General features: G+C 33.7%; 2 protein-coding genes across 2 annotated transcripts; one reads left to right on the top strand and one right to left on the bottom strand.

The window, feature by feature from the left end:
• Positions 1-3647: 3647 nt before the first annotated feature.
• LOC126834749 (uncharacterized) lies at positions 3648-16828 on the top strand. The gene is made up of 5 exons (XM_050566903.1): positions 3648-4078; positions 12876-13027; positions 13167-13336; positions 14830-15016; positions 15471-16828. The coding sequence occupies exons 1-5, from the start codon at positions 4019-4021 to the stop codon at positions 15670-15672; spliced, it is 771 nt and encodes a 256-aa protein (XP_050422860.1). The 5' UTR covers positions 3648-4018; the 3' UTR covers positions 15673-16828.
• Positions 16829-18922: 2094 nt separating this feature from the next.
• Positions 18923-21266, bottom strand: LOC126834370 (vacuolar protein sorting-associated protein 52 homolog). Its single transcript, XM_050566239.1, has one exon. The coding sequence runs from the start codon at positions 21027-21029 to the stop codon at positions 19095-19097; it is 1935 nt and encodes a 644-aa protein (XP_050422196.1). The 5' UTR covers positions 21030-21266; the 3' UTR covers positions 18923-19094.
• Positions 21267-21598: the final 332 nt, after the last annotated feature.

Here is a 21598-nt window from a genome sequence, read left to right as displayed (position 1 = left end):
TGTTGAACTTTTAACGCAAAAAACGATAACTTCGCTACCTAGAGTACGTTTACCGTCAATCAAACTAAAGACAGCTTTTATAAATTTGCGTTCCACATCAACCCTTCGAAAATAAATACACCTTTCTTATGCGGTACATAAGTTCTAAGATTAGGACGAATATCCTATACTGAAGTCTGGACAAGCCCTAGAATAAATGCCTTTTTTTATATAAGTTCAAATATATATATAAATATATATATATATAACCGTATAACCATTTCTTCGCTAAAAATCGTCTTAAAACTATTATTTTCAATGTCTGTTTTAAGCAAATACAATTTTTGTTTATAAGTGTTGACACAATAAAGCCTTCTACGCGTTCATGACACTCAAAGTGTACACATTAAAATGCTAATAACTGGTTACCTTGTCGCAATATCAATATTTTTGAGTATCTATAACTGATGTTTGACATTAGCCTAAGTCGAGAACGAGCAAAAATTACTGAATGTGTGTTTTATTTCATTTGTACACAAACGGTAGTGGGCGCTATTTAATTAGTACACAAAACTGTCAACTGATATATAAATTTATATTTATGTAAGTTGGGAATATTTTACGGATATCATTATACCGATGGGTTCCCATGCCTGAGATTTTTTATTTCAAACCGTTAACAAGAATAACAGGTTTTGGGTTAGTGTATAAATTACATTTTTCGAATCACTCAGCCGGCACTATATAATATAGTAGTGATAATATAATTTTATAAATCTCGGTTGGACCGTTGGAATAATCGTACCTCTGGAAATGAGATGACCGTTAAGCTTGTCAAAATGCTGATGATTGCTGAAGTGATTTTCATTTCATCAAATTATTACCCACCCGACGATTGCTTCGCTTAATATGTAATACTTAGGTACTGTTTTTTTAACGCGTGGGAACACAAAACAATAGGGCAAACATTTTTGTTCGTTTGTCGAAATCCGCATCTATACTATCAGAGTGTAGAAAATCGATAATCTTTTAATGATTGTTGTTTTAGTCAATATATATGTATTCGTTTGTTCAATGCAAAACGCTAAAATACCAGTACTTGTGTACTGGATGGTCTAAGCAGATAGGTTTGTACGCCATGAACGTTTACCGTGGCTTTATTTGTAATTTAAAACCTTACAATTTAACGACCATTGATAATCGCGGACAAAATCATTATCATGTCCGCGCTAGATAAATGGGAAAATTGGCCCAAGCTAGTTTGTAAACCGTTAAAATTAAACGAATAGTGTGTGGCGATTTATATAGACAGGCACTATGTGCCGAAAAAAACCTTTAAATAGCTTTCAAACGTGTCGACCGTAACTTTTTTCCAAAATTAATTTGTATTAACTTACAAGCGTCTCAGAGCCGGTTAACCGTTTGGGGGTTGAGCGATTGCTTGACGGGAGACCAGGATGATGATATTTTGATAATTAACACTAAACAATATTCAAACCCTTATTGGAGTGTACATCACAGATCACAATGCGTCCCGGGGTAACAGTATTTTTCAAAAGGGTTAAAAAATGTTTTTTTAAATGTATTTATTTATTTCGGCTAAAAGTAATATGCTATAGGCCACTCGAAAATCACTTCTATATATATATATATATATATATATGTATAAAGATAGAGTATGATAGTTGGCGGTGGCGCTGGTCTAGTTTCAAAAATTACTGGCAACATATTGTGCGTGAAGACATTGAAATTATTTCCATTTTAACGCTTTTATAAATTATTATACTCTACAAAATAGACGCTACCTACTGCAATATAGAGGTATATATTTACTTATCGTCAACCCAATTACGAATTAAGCGCATTGTGTGGCGTTTATATGCTTGTCGGTCGTTGTCAGTGTATTATTATAATAGTATGACTATTATACGCGTGCCGCACATATTATACATGTTTATCCTCATTACAATGTAGTTCAATGCATAAGAAAAATAAAAAAAACAACGTTTTACATTGATCAATTTATTTGTTTGGCTCTAACCATCGTCGGTTACACGGTTGGCGGATTCGTCGTTGAAAATCTATTCCAAATCTAGTTCCTACGTTAAATTGTAAATTATTGTCTAAAAATACATATTTCCAAGACGCTTTTCCGTGTCTTTATACGTACAAATGTCGCAAGTAGTCGGATCTTTTGTTTTAAGATATTAGACCCAAATCGTAATAGCCAACAACAAAACAACCGTGCGCACAATTTATCCACAGAAGTAGGACGATAGCAGTAGTATAGGTAGTTCTTTAGCCTATACCTAGATTAGTATTTAGAATGCAGTCAAGGAGTCCCGGGGGCTAAGACAAAATATGAAATACTCCAATTTGTACGCTTACGTTGTGGTTTTTAACTTTTACACAATGCCATTGTCAGTTGTAATACTGTACCTATAGTGTACGAACAATAATGTTGTAAACTGCAGTCCGCGAGTGTATTACTAATAAAAAAATCAGTTGTTGGTCAGATACCAAAGCAAAAGTCTGTAGACCAGACTGTGTACTACGGGTGGACCGATCAAATTCCTATTATAGTAAATGATTACATACGGTCAAAAAGTATACAAATCTGAAACAACAGTTTGTATATTGAAAACAATTTGTGTGTGTTTTTAAACTATTAAAATATAAACTCAATAACTTGGCATTTTGAACATATCAAATTTTTAATTTTTTTTTTATTAATTATATTTATTCTCTGTAACAGTTGCGTTTTAATATGTATTGTATCGGTGGCACACCAACACAGAAGTTTGTAAATCCCCCAGGGAGTTAACTTAGTCGGGGCACATTATCTATAATTAACATTTTCAAAGTGTAAGTTTTTCTAAAACAGGTCGAAAACCAGTTTTGAGTAGTAAATAATTTTTGTAAAATCGTATAGACCAAACGGAGGGGCTGATCTCTTTTGGCCGGCAATCAACTGATTTAAAAACAATTCTTATATCACTGTAAGTATAATAAATTATTATCTTCGGTGGCCGTTTTCAAATTTCAAAAGATATTGCGTTTTGTAACAAATTTAAAATTGTTTACAGTTAAAAAATAATAAGTAAGTCAAACCAAGTGATAACGTGAATTATTAGTTAATAGAAAAATTGAAACAATAATACAAATACGTAAAATAAATGGGTTTTACAAAACTAGAGCATTTCGTGCATGTATGCACGACCTTTCGATTTGAATATTTCCATCGTGAATGGTTTACACTTAGACCTCCACCGCCCGAATACAAATGCTGACTTTGTGGCTTCCCTGTAGAAGCCAGTTCTGATCATTAGACCCTCTTTGCGGGGGTCCACGCACGAGCCCGGAAATTATACATGGAATTTCGAGTGAAACAGAAAAACGTGACAAGTCCAAAAGTTTGTCGTCACGGTCGAGTGGTCTGCGGCGAGGACATGCAATGATATTTATAATATTATACTTACATATATTATTGTTATATATATATATATATATATATATGTATGTATGTATGTATAGATATTATGACAAGCAACCGGTTGTTCTCGGGCGTCGTGCAGCGGTGGGGTTTTGGTCGACGGATGGCGCACTAAAAACCAAGGTAGGGGTCACGATCGCGTTCGCCGGTCTCGACGGCGGCTACCATGTACAGTGTAGTATATAGCAGCGAACCATCCGAAGTCCAAGCCGGTCGTTGACTTTGCCGCGCGCTCTTCTGCCGAACGACGACCACGACCGCAGCCGCAGCCACAGCCGCCGCCGTTTCTTATCGTCGTCCACTACACACACACACACACACAGTCAGCCCCGTCAGCCGTTTACGGCCGCCCGCAACTGCACTGTAAGCCCTCTGTTCGGCGGATACCTCCTTTTAACCCCAGTGCGTGCCCACGGCCATGACCGCTTGCCGTCGTCGCTCGTCCGAGTGTACCACCGCGTAATCACCACGTGTGCACCAGTTGGCCGCGTCGATCGGCCGTGCAACGCGCTCAACGCCGCCTCAGATCCCGCCGCCGCCGTCACCATGAGCGTTGCCGCCAAAGGGACTGCCGGCCGCCACCGTTCCGGCCAGTTCTTGTACAAGGTAGGTCGTAACGTCCGCATAACAGTGTTATTGGCGCGTTGCTCGAACTTTGTCTCTTACGTTGATACTTGTAACAAATCGGTTGTGTAATTAGGTCTGTTGAGTACGTATGACTTTATAGTAGACCAAGTGTCATTTTCGACTTCCACTACAATAGTTTCATTAACAAACAATGGCCAACTCGCCCAGTCGGTTCCAACAGTTGTATAATAAAATATTTCAACTTTTAAGATAATGTAAGTCAGCTTCAAAACCTCCACAATCCCTTCCTGTTTAAATATTTCATCTTATGACATTAATACGTTGTACTATAAGTACTTTACAAGTGTATTTGAAAAAGACGATTTACGACTGTTCTTTTATAGCTTTTAGTTTTAGCTGCTTTTATTTTACCAATCCTGATAATTTTTTAAGTTACATAAAGTTTAGAAGTTTGGCCACAACTGAAAATTTCAGTTTTGAGTTGACTTTTATGCTTACATAATGTAAAAATACACTCAGAATAAAAAAGAATAACCTGTGGTTAAAATTTATTCAAATTCTGTACCTCGAATTAAAATAAAACAATTTTAATTAGCAAAATTGTTGACAAAAAGTTTGTTTTAGATCAAAATCAACGTATAAGGCCTACAAACTAGCAATCATCATTTTCTATGTATTCTGATTCGTAAAAATATAGATTGGCTTTTCCTGTATCTTTTTAATAGGTACGTACATAAAAAAATACGTTGTAAACTCTTAAGACAATCGGTACAATCCTTGGATCTTCGCTTGTATAAAAGTTTTATATTGCATATGTGTCAAACATATTTGTAAACGAGTTTATGATGATATCCACAAACTAAACACATGGCGATTGAAATTTGTCGGACCATGCATGGTCTTTGATGAGTGTAATAGTTGTGGATATTCATAAGGTTTGGAATACATTTGTTTAGCTATACCTACCCAGCATGGGCGTTCCGGTTAAGACGAACAAGAAAATATTAAATTTTCACTATAACACACGTCACACTTTTGAATTTGATCATGATACATTAAAACGAATACAATAGCGCTGACGAACAGTAGAGTTGAAATTTTTATATTAACGCGGTATACTGAATTCGTTCTGAAGAATCACATTATATCCTCAAGACCTACAAGATATATTTTATGCGATCACGCATCATTATTGAACGTGGATTACGGTAAGATATTTTTTAAGGCATTACGGCGTTTATCCTAACTGCAACCGTCGTTTTCAATTTTTTTTTTTAAGTAATAACGATCCATGTGCTAGGCCTAGTCGAGCCTTTTGAAATCGTCCGAATCGGCTAAAATCATATTCAATTCTAGTTAGATTTCACATAATTTATGTGCTATACAAGATTCTCGGCAGTCATTTTGTTTAAACTTTCTATATTATGCTCTGGAATTACACAGTTCTCGAATAAGAAAACGCGTCGGGATAAACGGAATTAAGAAAACAACAGTGTTTTGTCTGGCTTGGGCATATCACAATTATACCTTACAATAGCTCGTATTGATTTGTATTGCATTTAGCGTGTCGCCGAGCAAACACACACATTCCGATACGTCAATAGTGCGGGGCAGTAATCGAAATTCCATGTAACTCATACACGGGGCGGGACAGTCAATGCGAGGGGTTGTGGAACGAGTTGTGTTCTTTCTTTTGTAATCCTGATTAAAGACGAACGAGGTACTAATTGGTCGTTGGTCACGCACGCATGACTGCAGAGAACTGCGGATAGATAAAGAAAAAAAAAAGCAGAATGGAAAAAACACAGAGTTATCTGCTAACTAAATTATTTAGCATCGTTCAGCTAGAAAAACGGCTGGGAAACAAAAACACTACATAAGTTCAATGACTGCAATACGAATGACCGCAGGAATCCGCACAGACCGCAATAGTACTTATATACTATGTATAAACGCGCGTCACGCGTGACTCGAGATCAGCCAATGCTCATTGCCTAAGAAGTCTCATTCATAACGATCGCTTTTAACGGATATTGAAGGGCAAATATCGTCCTTACTAATTACACGGTGTACCGGTTAGTTACCACAAGATATGATGACAGTAGGATATATAATACCTACTATGTATTATGCTTGTTGAAAATCACCTAAACGACTACACACCAAACGTCGGATGCAGGAAAAGCTCAACGTCATAGGGCCGTATACTTGATATCCATCCAGTTATTTTCTATATATTATAGTTTTAATTGGCTGTCCAGTTTGAGCGGTGTGAATGTAAGGTGTTAACCGTCGACTGTCGCTATAGCAGCTAATCGACGACTAGATTCACTCGGCTCTTTCTAAAAAAAAACATTTGGTTCTCAAATATGTTAATGACGAGGCGATGATTTTCCAGTGTGTAAATAAAATGTGTTCGGTCTACAGATTAAACAAAACATCTCGACGGTAAAGTACACATATCTGCGGGTAGCGTTTTCCTTGTGTAGCGCGGCCCGGAGTAGTACCGACTTTAAGACAGTCTATTATCTAAACGTACATAATAGGCGCTTTGAACGCCTCTTGATCGAATGATTAGCGGATTGTATCATAAAAGAACGGGCAGAGTGAAATCGGCGGTGTAATTAATACGTAGACAAAAGGATAATAATGGATTTAAAACCGACGGGCGGTCTGAACCCATAACATAAGCACAGCGTTACATTAGGTTAGTGTGCCTCGGCGAAATGGGTAAGTATTTCTACGGCACCGCGACCGTCTATAACAGTGACGACGTCATGACTTTGGCCCAACATAAAAACAACTTTGTTGTTGTTGGAAGTTCTTAAGTCGCTGTTTAGAGGAAACAACGCATAGCGATTTTCACCGAACTTTCGGACAATGTTGCATTGTTACAATACAAACAATTAGCCGGATGAAGTTATTTAATTAATTTCAATGCCGTGAAATTACACCATACATGACATAAAGTGCACATTACCATGATAATACCCGAATGAGAACGGCAATGATATTCAAATTAGTTTGGTCCGAAATTATATCATCTTCTAGACGCTTTGTCGGCGGCTGTTGTTTGTGTGTGGGACGCCTGTGTTTAAAAATTACATATGTCTTTGAATGTTGCTGGTCCATTGAAGGTTGGCGGAATGCAAAAGTATAATACGACGAATTCGTACACATTACAGCTTAAGCGGGTTAAAGTGCGGAAGTATATTCAAGGAACAATAATTCATACGAATTAACGATTTTTTGGTAAAAAAATTGATTGCAATTTTATTTGTATAAACTTCCGCTTGGTGGTTGACAATATTGCTCGTAATAAGCATAGTGGCATAACCGGTAATCAGTATGCGATTTTTTTTAAAAATCAGTAAAACATTTAAGATATATCCGTCGTCTAATCGAGATTCAGCATGATTTTTTGCTATGAACAAGCGTTTACATTATTTTTTTACAGCCATCATCGGAGGCTATTGCCGCGATAGCCGGGCAACGACCGTTATGTTTTACACGACGATAGAGTTTTATGTATTATATATGTATTGTATATTAATACACATATATACACCTATACATCTTTCTTACAGTCGTACTATATCTTTCCTAGTCTGGTCGCTAGACTTCTTTTTATTTTTTTCAAGAACCGTTGTCCGTCATGATTTGTAACAATACCATTTTGTCGTACAACGAATGAAATGCTCAATAGCCAATACGAATTTCGTATTGTGATAAATGATAATGTATAACATTGCATTTATGTTTGTCCCACTCATTTCGTCGCCATAATCAAAGACGACCGAGCATCGCGTACTTGCGTGTCCCATTATAAAATCACAATCTACACACAGCTATACAAATACCCATCTCACAGGTTTTTAAGTGCAGTCACCGTGTGCTGGCAACTTCGCCGAAAAAAAAAATTTAAATCATTGAACCCGATGACATTTTTTATGCTGGTCAAGCCTTAAGCGTAAACCATACATTACACGTTGGTCCGTATAAATTATATATTTATATACGGAGATGACCGTTGATACGACACAAAAAAAAATACTATGTTTTTGCGTCATATTTCAACAAAAAAATTTGAATTAGAATATACCTTAATTTTTTCCGAGTCTAGTTATTTTTTTGCGTCGTCTCAAAAGTTGCAAAACAAAAATTTAGAAAGCATCTTCTAATTTTATTTAGTATTGAAAAAAAACAACAAATTCTACTTTATATCTAAGGCCATTTTTGAAAACTAACAAAAAAACTGCATTTGAAATTTTGTAAGCAATTATTTTAATAAAAAGAATACTAAAAATACAACAAATACGTGTTTTTACAACTTTTGATGCGGCTTAAAAAAATAACTAGACGTGCTAGAAAAAAACTGAGGTCAGATTCGGATTTAGCGGAACAATTTTTTTTGAAAAAACAAATTAATATTGGTTCTTGTTTCAAAATAATTTTTTGCTTAGTGTTATCTGTTGTGCTGTAAAGTGTAACTTGTCTGTTGAATAGGGTTTTCAATGACAGCACGCATACATAATTTTTATAATTTATCAATCCATTGACAACATAATAATATCAATCAGAACATCAGGACTTGGTCTTGAACTGTGAAATAAATATTATTTGAATAAGTACAAATATTGTTATCCAAAAGCGAAGGTCTGAGGCTTGGTGCCTCAGACCTTGTGTCTTAACTATTACAGACGTATAACAACAATGTACGTATGGGTAATTCTTCTTATTTGGAGTAATTATACATACTATTATAATTTTAGCGATACAATCGAAGGGCTTGGGCACCAAGTTTTGGCAATGCCTGAACACACAAAATAAATAATGCCGGCGGGCACCACCTACTGACCTAACAACTTCCTTGTAGTGATGACCCTGATTTTTTGTTGATTTGTCTGTCACTTTCAATGAGTACATCAATTACATACTCGATTTCTTAATGATCAAATTTCAATGAATCCTCGTTGTACCTAATTTATGTATTTTCTTGTTAAATATGTTTAGAGCCAATGAAAGTTGGTAGTATATATTTTAATGGTAGAGGTAGATTGGGAAAGAAGTGTGTGAATGTCGTAAATAAAGACATGAAGGCTTATAAAAATATGAGGAGACATAGACAATTTTACTAGCAGACCCCAGTTATAACTTATAATAATAGGTATTTCCTTGTACATATTATTACAAGGTTAAGGCCATAAAAAGCAGAAGAGCCAAGAGCCTGGAACTCAGAGACGTTCGGCTAGGAAACTTAAATAGTAAAACACGCCTGCTTGTCGTTTTATCGTTTAACAAGTATAAAATTATTGAAACAAATGTATTTTTTTTATGTTTGAAGGGAAAAATATTATGTTTTTTCCTTGAAATAAAAAATCACATTCAGCAAGAAACGCATCCGGAGATACGATCTGGCGAATAACGGGTAACGGTATCGCGGTAGTTCACGACAATAATACAACAAGAATAATAACAATATATTATACGATATGAGAGTCATCGTGACTTTGTCCCTGTCAGAATACATAATAATATACATAATTTTGTTTTTTTCTAGAACGCGCTTTATCGTGTGAAAAAAAACCGCACACAGCGACGGACAGTTGGAAAAATGACCCCACCGTTTTGCCGGCTCGTTAAGTCCCGTTTATATTTTCATTTCTTTAACTTTATTTTCTTCAAAACACCCAGCACGTTTCCTATAGGGAAACAAACGATATTACGTCAATAAGACCTAAACGATGTGGGTCAATGGGTCTCGACAGTTTGCAGTGGTGAATCACCGTCCAAGTATCCGCCGGCTTTATAGACATAAATATAATATACACTTACTACGTTATATTGTAATATTTATATCTGGTCGCGCGCGGTGTGAATGTCGATTGGATGTTATATGTGGGTTAGGTCCTTTTCCCTCGCATATGAATAGGTACAACACCACCTCTTTTCCAGTGTTAGTTGTTACTCGTACATGCATAAGTATATGTATAATAATAATAATGATCTCTGTAAAGAAAACACTGTTTTTTATAATAATATTTTAGCAGCAGCAGCGGCCGCTATTGCTGCGATACCGTTACCCGCGGCGGCCTGAACGGGTAACCGTAGTGGCGGACCGCGGTCAAGGTTATCGTCGGGTTACGGTAACCTACACGATCGGGGCCAAACCCACCGCCATCGGTGACCGACACGACGTATTGGTAATTAACTAATTTGTTATCAACCAATACCTAGGTAAATATTTTATGCGGGGAAAACCGAAAATCGTTACCCGATGTTATAATAGGTTTTTTTATGTAAACGACTGCTGCGTTTTTTATTATTTTTTAAACGTCGTGTCAAGCCCGGTCAGTGGTCACAATGATGTGAAAATACTTACAAGCGCGAGCCGTCCGAAACGGATTCGCGGGTAACAGTTATGGGTAATAATATACTTACATTTGTATGCAAATGAAAAAGTCATCGAGAACCGATATAATGGGTAACAACCCGTTATGTCGGACTGTTATTTTATTTTATTAGGTTTTTTTTAAATTTGTTTGCCATCTACCGAGCCCAATACTATTGTAAACTCATAAAAATAAGGCATTGGGTAGAATACACCGTACGAGAACTTTTCTCCGGTCCAATATAATATATCGCGTATTATAATGGCCTAAGCAAATTATTATTATATCCTATGCGCGTATAGAGACGGGTAGGTATAATGTTGTGATGCCGCCTCCTGTTTTCTAATTACACGATTAATTATTATCGGCAACCCGAAAACAGTAGGTCAGTAGCCGTACGTGTGTGTCGTGCCTGTACATGATAATTTTATAGAAACGACGACGACGACGACGACATAGGCCGAAGACGTTTTCCCTATTTGACAGACGTGCCAAATCGCCGAACAGATGCAGCGAATTTTCCTAGACGAAAAGTGAGTGCGTGGAAAACTCGACTAGACAAGTTCAAGACAATAGTCGTTGTAATCGTCGATACGCTTCCAGGTTATATGCCTTATATGCTTAAACAGGCGTTGTGGATATCTGCTGACAACACTATAAACCACCTCCAGACATTATTCATAATGTTCTAGCCAGGTTTTTCACCGGTGCGGAACCGAAAACGTGTCGGTTTGACTATGATCCGTCCGTATTGCCATCTGTCGTTGCGATCACTTTTTCATAATGGAAACCGATTTTTTGCCATCAATACCAATGGTTCAGAAGCTATTGGTTTGTGTATAATATACTGTACGCTAGAAGAGCATCTACCAATGTATTGCATTATTATTTATTGTATAAGAAGTATTCGACGGTCAACGATTGAAAAACCCGTTATTCTTCACTGCGAAAAACTCGTTTAAAAGTATACGGATAAGTCGACTTAGACATGCTTTATTCTTAAAGGATGTATAGCTTTTTAGTAAGGTACATGAAATAATATGATAGATATTACAAACAAATTAAAAAATGGCATTAGTACCTACTGAAAATCACACCAGTATATATTATAAATTTCGCGAAATACTGGTGTTAATATAATTTACAATGTTGTATAATTAAAAGACAACAGGGAGATTAAAGTCAATTAATACATCATTACTAAGGGTTCAGAAATATTATTTAATAAATAGGTTCAAAGAACGAAAATTGCATTTTAATAGTGTGTTGTCTTTACTATTATATCTGAATTTTTGCTAATATCCAAACATTTTAATAATATTAATGGGCGTTGCAGTTATATTAATGTACATATATCTACAACTCTTCAAAATACATAGTTTGTAACTAAAATATACTTATACATCACCCTAAAGTTATTAGGTATTTTGTTTGGAGTACTGTAAAGTTTCTCACTTAGTTTGTCAATTTGTCACAATAATTTAACAGTTTACATGGGAAGATAATTTGTAAAAAAAAACAAAATACACCTAAACAATTCCTATTAAATGGAATATAAAATCTAATGTTTATAAAGACAAAAAAAACGACTCGGTTATAAATGTACAGTTGGGAATACAGTAATGGTAATTTAAAAATTCCGTTAAAATATTTGAATATTTCAATTGTCGAGACAAATTGAAATACTGCCGTTAGTCAACCTTGACCGAACTATCGTCGTTTTACCACTGCCAATATGGTTAGGTCAAGTTTGACTTTGTTGCGAGCAATTTCACATTTAACTTTGTCCTACACAATGAAATTAAACATTTTCACATCGTTTATGTTAATATTATTATTGTGTCTTTTGTTTCTCTGGATCGTTAAAATTCCTTAGCATAAATTCAGAACAATCACGTTATACCGTAATTGGCACTATCGTTTTACAAATCTGATGATGATAATAATAATATAGAAAAAACCCTCTATTATTTTTGGATGGCTCATTTTTTTTACAACATTCTTTGTAGGAAATGTAATGAAATTATATTACAAAACTGTTTTTTTATTCACTCAATGACTGCAATAGTAGAATACAGCATGTAGTCAAAGCGGCTGTCGTTGAACCTCATTAGGACAAAATGTATTTTCGATTTTTTTACTTTGTTGATTTTTAAAAAATCAAGTAAGTATGGTAATTGAAATGAAGAAGAATTTGAAACTTTAAACGCTTGTTGTGAATAGAAAAAAAAACATAATGCTACACACTAACAGACAACAGTGAGGAGAAGGATATTTGTCTGAGCTTTAGTATAAGATTAGTACAGGTCGGATTTCATACACATGCGGTATAATTTTATTTTTTGTGGTGATTTAAAATCAAATTACAATAATATATAATGCGATAAAATGTATAACTGTTTTTTGTTTTTTTATGTTTCTAGCTATTGCGGATGACCATTTACTTGTTGGCCCTGTGCGAATGCACTAGAACCGAACAGTGCGGCGGCAACGGCGAGTCGCTGAAATATTTGTGGGGTGACGCTCTCGCCGACCGGTTGGACTGTATCGGTCCCAACGGTAAACCTTATCCAGAGTGAGTGTACATGAATATTTCAACTCGTGCATGATGCATTTATCATGTTAATTTCAAAAAAATAAAAACTATTCAGTGCCGTGAATGCGCATTGCTAACTGTGTAACTTCAAAGAGTATCAGATTTGTTTGTTTTTTAGATCAATTGTATCTGGTACATTTAGACGAACCAACAGTTGGGGTTCATCCCGGACGGGAAGGGACGCTTTTCATTCGAGCCCAAAACCTAGCCCGGAAACGGTACGAGAAACGTTGTTGAAAAATTACAAGTTCAACAACCACCAAGAAGAACTAACCATCAGTAGAACAGGTAAAATGCAAGATTTTAACGGCTGGCCTTTAGTATAGTATTTTGTTCATAATTCCTAACGTCCCGGTTAGATACTGTTTAGCGGTTAAAAATGTACTTAGCATGAGCATATTAATATTTATAATCAATGGTAAAAGTTTCTCGACTGATAAAAACGTTTAAAACTTTTTGTTTTTTACTGCCAATTAAAAAATTGTATAGCTCATATTGTATTTTGTTGTACCGCATTCAATTTATATATACTTACCCTACGACCTACCTAATATTACTTAACAATCATATACGTTTGTATTCTCTGTGGCACGTACTTAGTTTATTTTGTAGCATCAAAATACACATCTTATATTTTACTCTTCTTAAATAAAGTGTGTAATTAATTCAAAGAATGAATAATAGATTGACCATTTCCATTCGAAATAACTCATTCTAATGAATTAAATCAAATTATGTATAATTGATGAGAGTCGGATGGTAAAAAAAACAAGTAACTAATGTACGGTTATTTAGTGCAGTTAAACGAATTTTTTATAACGTTAACAACACTTCAACTGGGTAATTGATACTTGTTAAGTTTTTTTTACTGTTCTATTGTTCCATTATTCAATGATATAAGACTTATACTATTAAAAATAATAATGAACCGATATTTGATTTTCTCGAGAGAAAAATATCGGTCAACATAATCATATGATACACATTTAATAAAATAAAGGTGTTTTCTTACTGTGAAATATAGGTGAACTTTTTTTTTACCGTGACCAATTTATCCAATTTACTATTTAGTAGATACTTTGTAGTTCCTATCAATAACAAACCGCCAAAAAAGATTCAAGAATATTGTTATTATTATTCAATTGATCCAATTGTTATAACAAGAACGTTCGAAGTTAAATATTAAAAAAACATCATATATATATTAGACCAATCTTGACTTTACATTTTTTTTATGTATTTTTTTTATCTTGCCATTGCGTAGCTGTCGAACGGCGTTTAAGAAAACTAAAATATTTAGCTATAATCTTGTTTATGTTCTTATATTGGGACGTGTATATATAGCGCAGTTCTTTTAAAGTAGAAAATTACTGTTCTGATTTTCCAGTATGAACCTATAAATATGACGTTAAGTGTTAACAGATATTCTCGAACCAATTCACAATTGATCCAATTGTTATAAAAAAAAATCGAGCGACAAAAAAGATACTTTCAATCAAAAATAACTTTTTTTTTAGTTTTCTCATATTATATTTATTTTTTTACAAACCATTTGATATTATATACATAGATTGCCTACACTATACGAGTATAGGAGGTTTTTTTAAAGTTAAAACATACTACGAGGGCGAAAATCACTAGCTGCTAAGTCAGGGCTGTAAGGCGAATGGTTCAGAACGTCCCACCCATATAAGTTAAGAAGTTCAATTGCAGACAGCAGTTGACGTTGGGTAGTTGAAATTGTAAGTCTATTCACTGACAATATTGTTATGTTGTTTTAGCTCGAGATTACGGATCGACGGTTGTCGGCCGGGACCGCGACCTTTGCCAATCGCCCAACCGCCTTTGTCGCACCCGGTACAACACGACCGCACCCATGTACGGGGTGTCGCTGACGTCCGGCCAGCCCGTGACCATCGTGCAGAAGTTCCCAGACCTGTTACAGCAAGTCGTCTACGAAGTTTGCGAGTGAGTGTGTCAAACACAATCTTCTTCTTCTTTATCTTCGCCTTATACTCCCAACTCCATGGGTTCGGCCCCCTAGTCCTACACATCCATGGAGCTCAATTTTTTACAACTCGTTCAATCATCCCAACTATCCTCATGTCACTCTCTATCCATCTTTTCTTCGGTCTTCCTCTTCCCCTTTTTCCCTCTACTTTCATCTTCACAACACCTCTTTCTGCCTCGTCTCTTCTCATAACATGACTGGAACCATCTAAACCTATTCTCTCTCTCGTTTTCCCCACAAGGTACTCCACTCGTCCGTCTCAGCATTCTCATCTCCGCTGCACTCGTTATCTGTTCAGTTTTCTTGTGTACTGCCCAACATTCCGACCCATATAACATTGCTGGCCTATAAAATTTACCTTTATAGGCATCCTTCTATCGCACAAAACTTATATAATTGTGTGACTTCTAGATCGAACGAATGCGATGTGGTCCGAGGGGAATGCACTCAGACTTACGTGCCGTACTTGTTCCTGGTGATACCTCTTGGGCCGGTCACGTTGACCGGTCAGGACTACGTGTTGGTGGAGAGCGGTTGTGTGTGCAAACCCAAGGTCTCCCGGGCCGCCTCTCACGAGTTGGTCGCCACAATCCCTGCTATGCCTCGCCCGTAAGCACCGTTGGTCGCAGCTCGACAACAAGTTGTGTATAATATTGACCTCTGTACAAAATCATTTTTTACCAAATACAAAATAAAAACATTACAAGTACATACAAACAGGTCCGGGTAATAATGATCGTTTTCCATGACAGCAACGGGGAAAAATTATTTGTATACAAAAAATAAATAAAATGAATATTAAAAAAAAACCCTTTCAAATGTAACTATAGTAGTTCTAAACAATATTATTCGTCTGTGCGATAGATAATTTTATTTGGCTAATTATTACAACGAAAAATAAACACTGTTCGTGTGCATAATTTAATTTTTATATAATATATAAAACCAAAGCGTAGGTAAAATAATTTAAGACTAGGCATCCGACGCTATAACGTGTTTTTGAAATTGTTTTCCAAGCTCACAAATAAAAATTTACAAATAATTATGGTTGGAAAATCGTTTTAAAAAAGGTAACAATTAAAAATAAAAAATTGTTTATTATACAATCCCGTCTTATGCGGTGTATTTATTAACATGTTAAAATTAAGGATTTACTCGTCAAAAAGGACTTCTTTATTATTATATAATTACAAATATAAATTATTATAAATCTAACAACGAATGTAAATGCTCAAGTTAGGATAAAACCTAAAACCTATCTTGTGCGTATTATTTAAATAGACGCTTTATAATTAATGTGTACATTTAGTTTTTAATTAAATATGGTAAATAACAATGTACAGTAGGTGATTTATTTGTAATTTATTATACTCATTAAATAGCTTTAATGTCAGATTTAATGTAAGTTATCGTAGAGTAATAGATAACTATATTGTCTTGTATGTAATTTGTAAGTTCAATAAAATAATATAACTCTTAACGAAAATCACTATTTTTGAAACTCTTGTTTGAATAGTTCAGGAAGATTAAACTAAGATTGTGGTTTATAAATAAATCCACATAATATTTTACCTTGCATGAACTACATTTTCTGTCGAATTCATTTTTGCAAAAAAAAAAAATATTTAAATAATGAGATTTTTTTCAGCAATTATTTTTGTAATACTTCAAGACAGGTAGCCGAAACGAGTGAATAACGCTATTGTTGAATTATATTGACACTGTGTGTTAAAACTCAATAAATAATCTACATAGAAGAAAAAGGAAAAGCATTGTATTTTTTTTTTATACATTAACACCTAAGTGATAATGCGTACAAGAACATTAAACGATTTTTTGAGAATACAAAGATAGAACCACTATCCACAGAGGAGTAGATGATAAAATAATCACGGAAGGGGAAAAAAGTTAAAAGTATGGAAACAATATGTTATGTGGTTTAACAGATTTTACTATTCGAAAAGAATAATTAAATACAAGTGAGTTTTCACACAATTTAATAATGAATAACAATTTACTATTTAAAAAAAATTATTATTAAGATTGATAATCAGTTACCTTATTTTAAAATAACTACAGGTCGAGTCTATACAACTAAAATACAAACGATTAAATTAGATGGCACAATTTACGATATGAGTCGGCATCTTATAATTAAATAGGTACCTAATAGTTAACACTAATATGTTGGTTAGACGTTTAACTATCCTAATCGATAAAAAAGTTTTATTGCAGTCTGATGATTGTGCTCCTGTGTTACTATAACTATAATTATAATATATATAAACTATATATGTTACCTATGGGCTTTTTTTTTTTTTTGAGTACTACCAAAAAAACTGTATTGTTATTTTGTTACACGGACGATCACAGCGATTATTTATTTTAATATTTTAATCGTTTGTCTACATTATTAGTTATTGTTCTACTTATTCTAGTGAAACTTCGTTTATTACCTATACCTACACGCTTCGTGAAACTATTTAGGACGATGGACATATAGATACCTAGTATAAGTAATTAGTATGCATAAAAAATATATTGTATATTTGTATACCTATAGCATGTGCTACACTAGAACAAAACATTTTCGATGCGAATCAATAGATAGGGAAAATTTGAATAACGTTGTAACAATAACGTTAATCAATTAATTAGTTAATAAAAAATGACTATAGTTTCTCTGGGTTAAAAAACATTATAATTTTTTTAATGGGACACAGTAGACTTATTTTAAGATCCACCATCATATAAAACTAATGAATCAGATCTAAGTACACGTGTTAAGATTGAAAAACTACGAAATCGTAACACTATTCCTCAGTGCATGATTTGTCAAGCTTACTTTCATACAAACAATTTTTGTTCTCATCAACCACGTGTTGCGTGAAATGTGAGGACAACCATTCTTCAATAGAATGTCAAAAATCTCGAGACATACCAGCCAAATGTACCCTCTGCAACGAAGAAAAATGTGTAACTATAGGAAAATCGAAAACCAATAAAGACCATAATCGGAATAAACCCAAAACAAACAGTGAACTTGCTACTCAATTCCCCCACTATCAATCCATTGATTTTCCTTCTATATAACTTCCACTCTTGACTCTGCAGTTATTAAAATATGCCAGCCTAGCAAATCATAAACCACTCGTTATCCAAGAAAAATCTTTTTTTTTTTCTTTATATCATAATATTATTATACGTATATTTTTCTTTTATTATTAATAATAGCTGTTATACATTTTTATTCAGTTAAATTATTGTATTTTCTCATTTTGTTTTATTAAGAACATCAATTGTAATAATATTTATAATTGTCGAGCTGTAATACCTATTGGTGAAAGCTAATAAAAAAAAAAAATTGATTTACCATAAATTAGCAATAAATGTCATTCCATTTAAAACGTTCAACTTAAATGTGAATACTAGTAAAACTCACCTCGTCAGACAGTACCTATGCAAAATATTACATCAATTAGTTATAAAACTTTTAAATTTAGTAATTAGTATTACCTCCTCTAGGTGTTATGTCGTGTAACGTCTTTTAGATTATTATGTAGGTATCTTATTATATAAAATATTATTATGACACAAATTACCACAAATCCAATCAAAAACTTTGATTTTATATGTAGGTAAGATGTGTAACAATAAATATCTAATATATTTTAATAACTGCATTCGTTTTATTTTATTTAGTACCATAACTATTGTTTCCCATAATGTCCTTAATAAAATTAAAATACAAATTGACAATTAGAGTAAAATTATATGTATTCTATAATTTATAATATAGAGTAAATTTATTACAAGCATGATAAATGATTACAAATTACGATTATAGTTTTGTTACAAATACATAGAACTCATTTTAGGAATACACAAAGATGGTAAATGATAATTAAAATAGATTTATATTGTGTACTTTCTTGAAAGTAAAATACATTTATTACAATTTTTTTTTTTTATAAAATTTAGCATTTAATAATAAAAATATATCTTTAAACAATTAATAACAACTTCTTATAATATTTAATAGTTTGTTTTATATTTTTTAATTTCTATCATGATTACATGAATGTTAGGTAATTGCGCTTTATTAGGAGGTAGTAGGGCTTTTTGAAATCGATGATAGTATTCAATAAACTGTGAAAAGGCCAGTTGCAATAGAGATGCACCCGTTGTTAAATTTGGAAACGATGGAAGTATCTCCTTATTGATCTCTTCTAGAGACATTTTCCAGGTAGACTCCAATGTCTTAGCCAATCCCAACTGTCTGGAGTCTGAATCTGTATCTCGGCCATTTTCAGAATCTGTAACAAATTCCATCATTCCTCCAAAATACACATGCAGTACTTCATCCACATAGTCTTTACTTCTGGCTGATAATTCTTCTTTGAATCTTTCCACTTCAAAAGTGTTTTCTCTAATCCGTTCCATCAAGATACGCAACACCAAGTCGTAGTTATTGATTAAAAATATCAAACGGTCTTTGCGCGTGGCAAACATAGAAGCGAGACGCAAAACAAATCCTAAAACTTCTTCGGTTAAACTGCCAATGAGTATCGGTTCACATTTATTGTTTTCACTGAACGAAACTATAGCCGATACAAGTTCAGCGTAACGTCTCATGATGAAATGTGGTTTTTTCTCTTTGTTAAATTTAGATATATCATAGTCCTTAACACTTCGGATGTGACGTTTTAATATGAATCTGAAACGAGTTCCAATCATTGCTAGCATAGTGTCCCAATACTGAACAAGAACGGGCACTAATCGCTTCTGACAAAGAGCCTGATAACGCATACTTAACTGGCCGCACAAAAACAATGCTAAAGCATCATAACAATTTTCTACAAAATTTTCCAAATCTTTTATGAGCAATCCAAGAGTTTTTCCCATTATTTGTGAAAAATATCCTTGAGCTGTAGGTTGATCAACTTTGAAAAATTCGCAATCAAATTTATATTCACGACAAGCATTATCTACAAGAGCATACTGAACTGAGCGAAACACCGTTTCAAACGATAAATTTGTAAGGTGGTTTTGGTGTGGAATAATAATTGAAGAATCAATTTCGTTTAAGACATTAGCTCTATTGCCGATTGTAAATACTGTATTTTTTTTCATCGACTTTTGAAATATTGACCGAGACGTTGAATCCTCGACAGCTAATAAATCATCTTTTGTAGCAGCTTCTTCGATTTGAAATTTCTGCAAGTAGCTTAGATAGGATTTAAAATAAGTATAATATACTTTACTTACAGCATCTACGTAATTGTTAAATATTTCATGAGCTATTGTGGAATTATGATTAAGCAAAAATTCATACAAAAATTTATACTCAAATAAGGTATTTTGAGGTATATGATAATTAGTTGTAGGTTTTTTGAACTTATTTATTTGTTCAAGAATGAAATGGTGTATTTTAGTGATGGCTGTAATTTTCAAGCTGTCGATAACATCTTTTACATCGTTTTGTGATTTTACATCTTTAAAGTTTTGCTCATCGACAAATAAAATTTTATAGTTTAATAATGACAAGTGTGTCGAAAATTTCTCATCGGTAACAGAACACGTAGTAATAGCAGATATAAGACTCTCAGACACAATTACATCTTCAATAAATTGATGCATGAGACCTTTTACTGATTGTCTGTTGCAAAGCTGTTGTGCCATGACAATGGATCGGTGTCGTAATCTATTGATTTCGTTGGTTATATTTTGCAGTTCCTCTTGAAATGTAAATAAAACCGACTCGGTATGTTCCAATATATCTTCACATTCATTTAAATTTTTGTGTAACGTCACTATGTGTTCGCCAGACTTGATATACTTGTCGATAGCGAGGTTTTCGTGATTTTTCAAAGTGCTTTCTACTTCTTGCGAGTAGTCACGTAGATCAGTTTCAGTTTTCAGGATTTGATTTAAGACATTGTCATCTAGTTCAATATACTTTGACTCCATATTAAAGTGGTTTACTCACTAAGTAATATTATGTTCTCAGTAAAAATACATCATTAATTGACCACGATAAAAAACTACTTACGCGCACCATACAAAATTACAAAACACAGATTTTAATTCAATTAATAACACTGAAATAATAGTATAAGTCGGTTTACTTGACTTTTTATAACTTACAATAAAGTAATAAAATTATATAAAGAAAATTTGTAATTATTACCACAGATTATATGTATATTTTCATATTATAATCTGTGTTATTACAATATCGCCTAAAAACATACCAATGATAACAGCTGATAAGAGTGCCTGATAAGATCGGCTGGTTTCTTGATAAGACTTATTTACATTTTACACTTTTAACAACTTTTCAGGAGACCCAAAAATACTTTTAAAGTATTAATATGAATATTTCAAAATTATTGTATACGAACATACATGGTATAGCGTACAGTCTTTTAAATACAAAACAACGTATTTACAAAAAAAAAAATATGTAATTTACCATAAAAATTTTTACTAAAATTGTGACACCTATTCAATTATAGTATTTCTGACAGTAAATTTAA

This window comes from Adelges cooleyi, unplaced genomic scaffold, assembly GCF_023614345.1.
Source record: "Adelges cooleyi isolate 19-005CV unplaced genomic scaffold, UGA_ACOO_1.1 ACOO_flye_CR_arks_rails_tigmint_CR_PRNA_21, whole genome shotgun sequence".
In the NCBI taxonomy this organism is placed as follows: domain Eukaryota; kingdom Metazoa; phylum Arthropoda; class Insecta; order Hemiptera; family Adelgidae; genus Adelges; species Adelges cooleyi.
The sequence above is the reverse complement of the archived record's forward strand: the minus strand, read 5'-3'. Positions and strand labels throughout refer to the sequence as shown.

Excerpts from the sequence above, each read along its gene's own strand:
- LOC126834749 (XM_050566903.1), top strand. The coding sequence starts at position 4,019 with ATGAGCGTTGCCGCCAAAGGGACTGCCGGCCGCCACCGTTCCGGCCAG. Across the intron at positions 4,079-12,875 it reads CCGGCCAGTTCTTGTACAAG|CTATTGCGGATGACCATTTA; the intron begins GTAGGTCGTAAC and ends TTATGTTTCTAG. Across the intron at positions 13,337-14,829 it reads ACTAACCATCAGTAGAACAG|CTCGAGATTACGGATCGACG; the intron begins GTAAAATGCAAG and ends ATGTTGTTTTAG.
- LOC126834370 (XM_050566239.1), bottom strand. The coding sequence starts at position 21,029 with ATGGAGTCAAAGTATATTGAACTAGATGACAATGTCTTAAATCAAATC.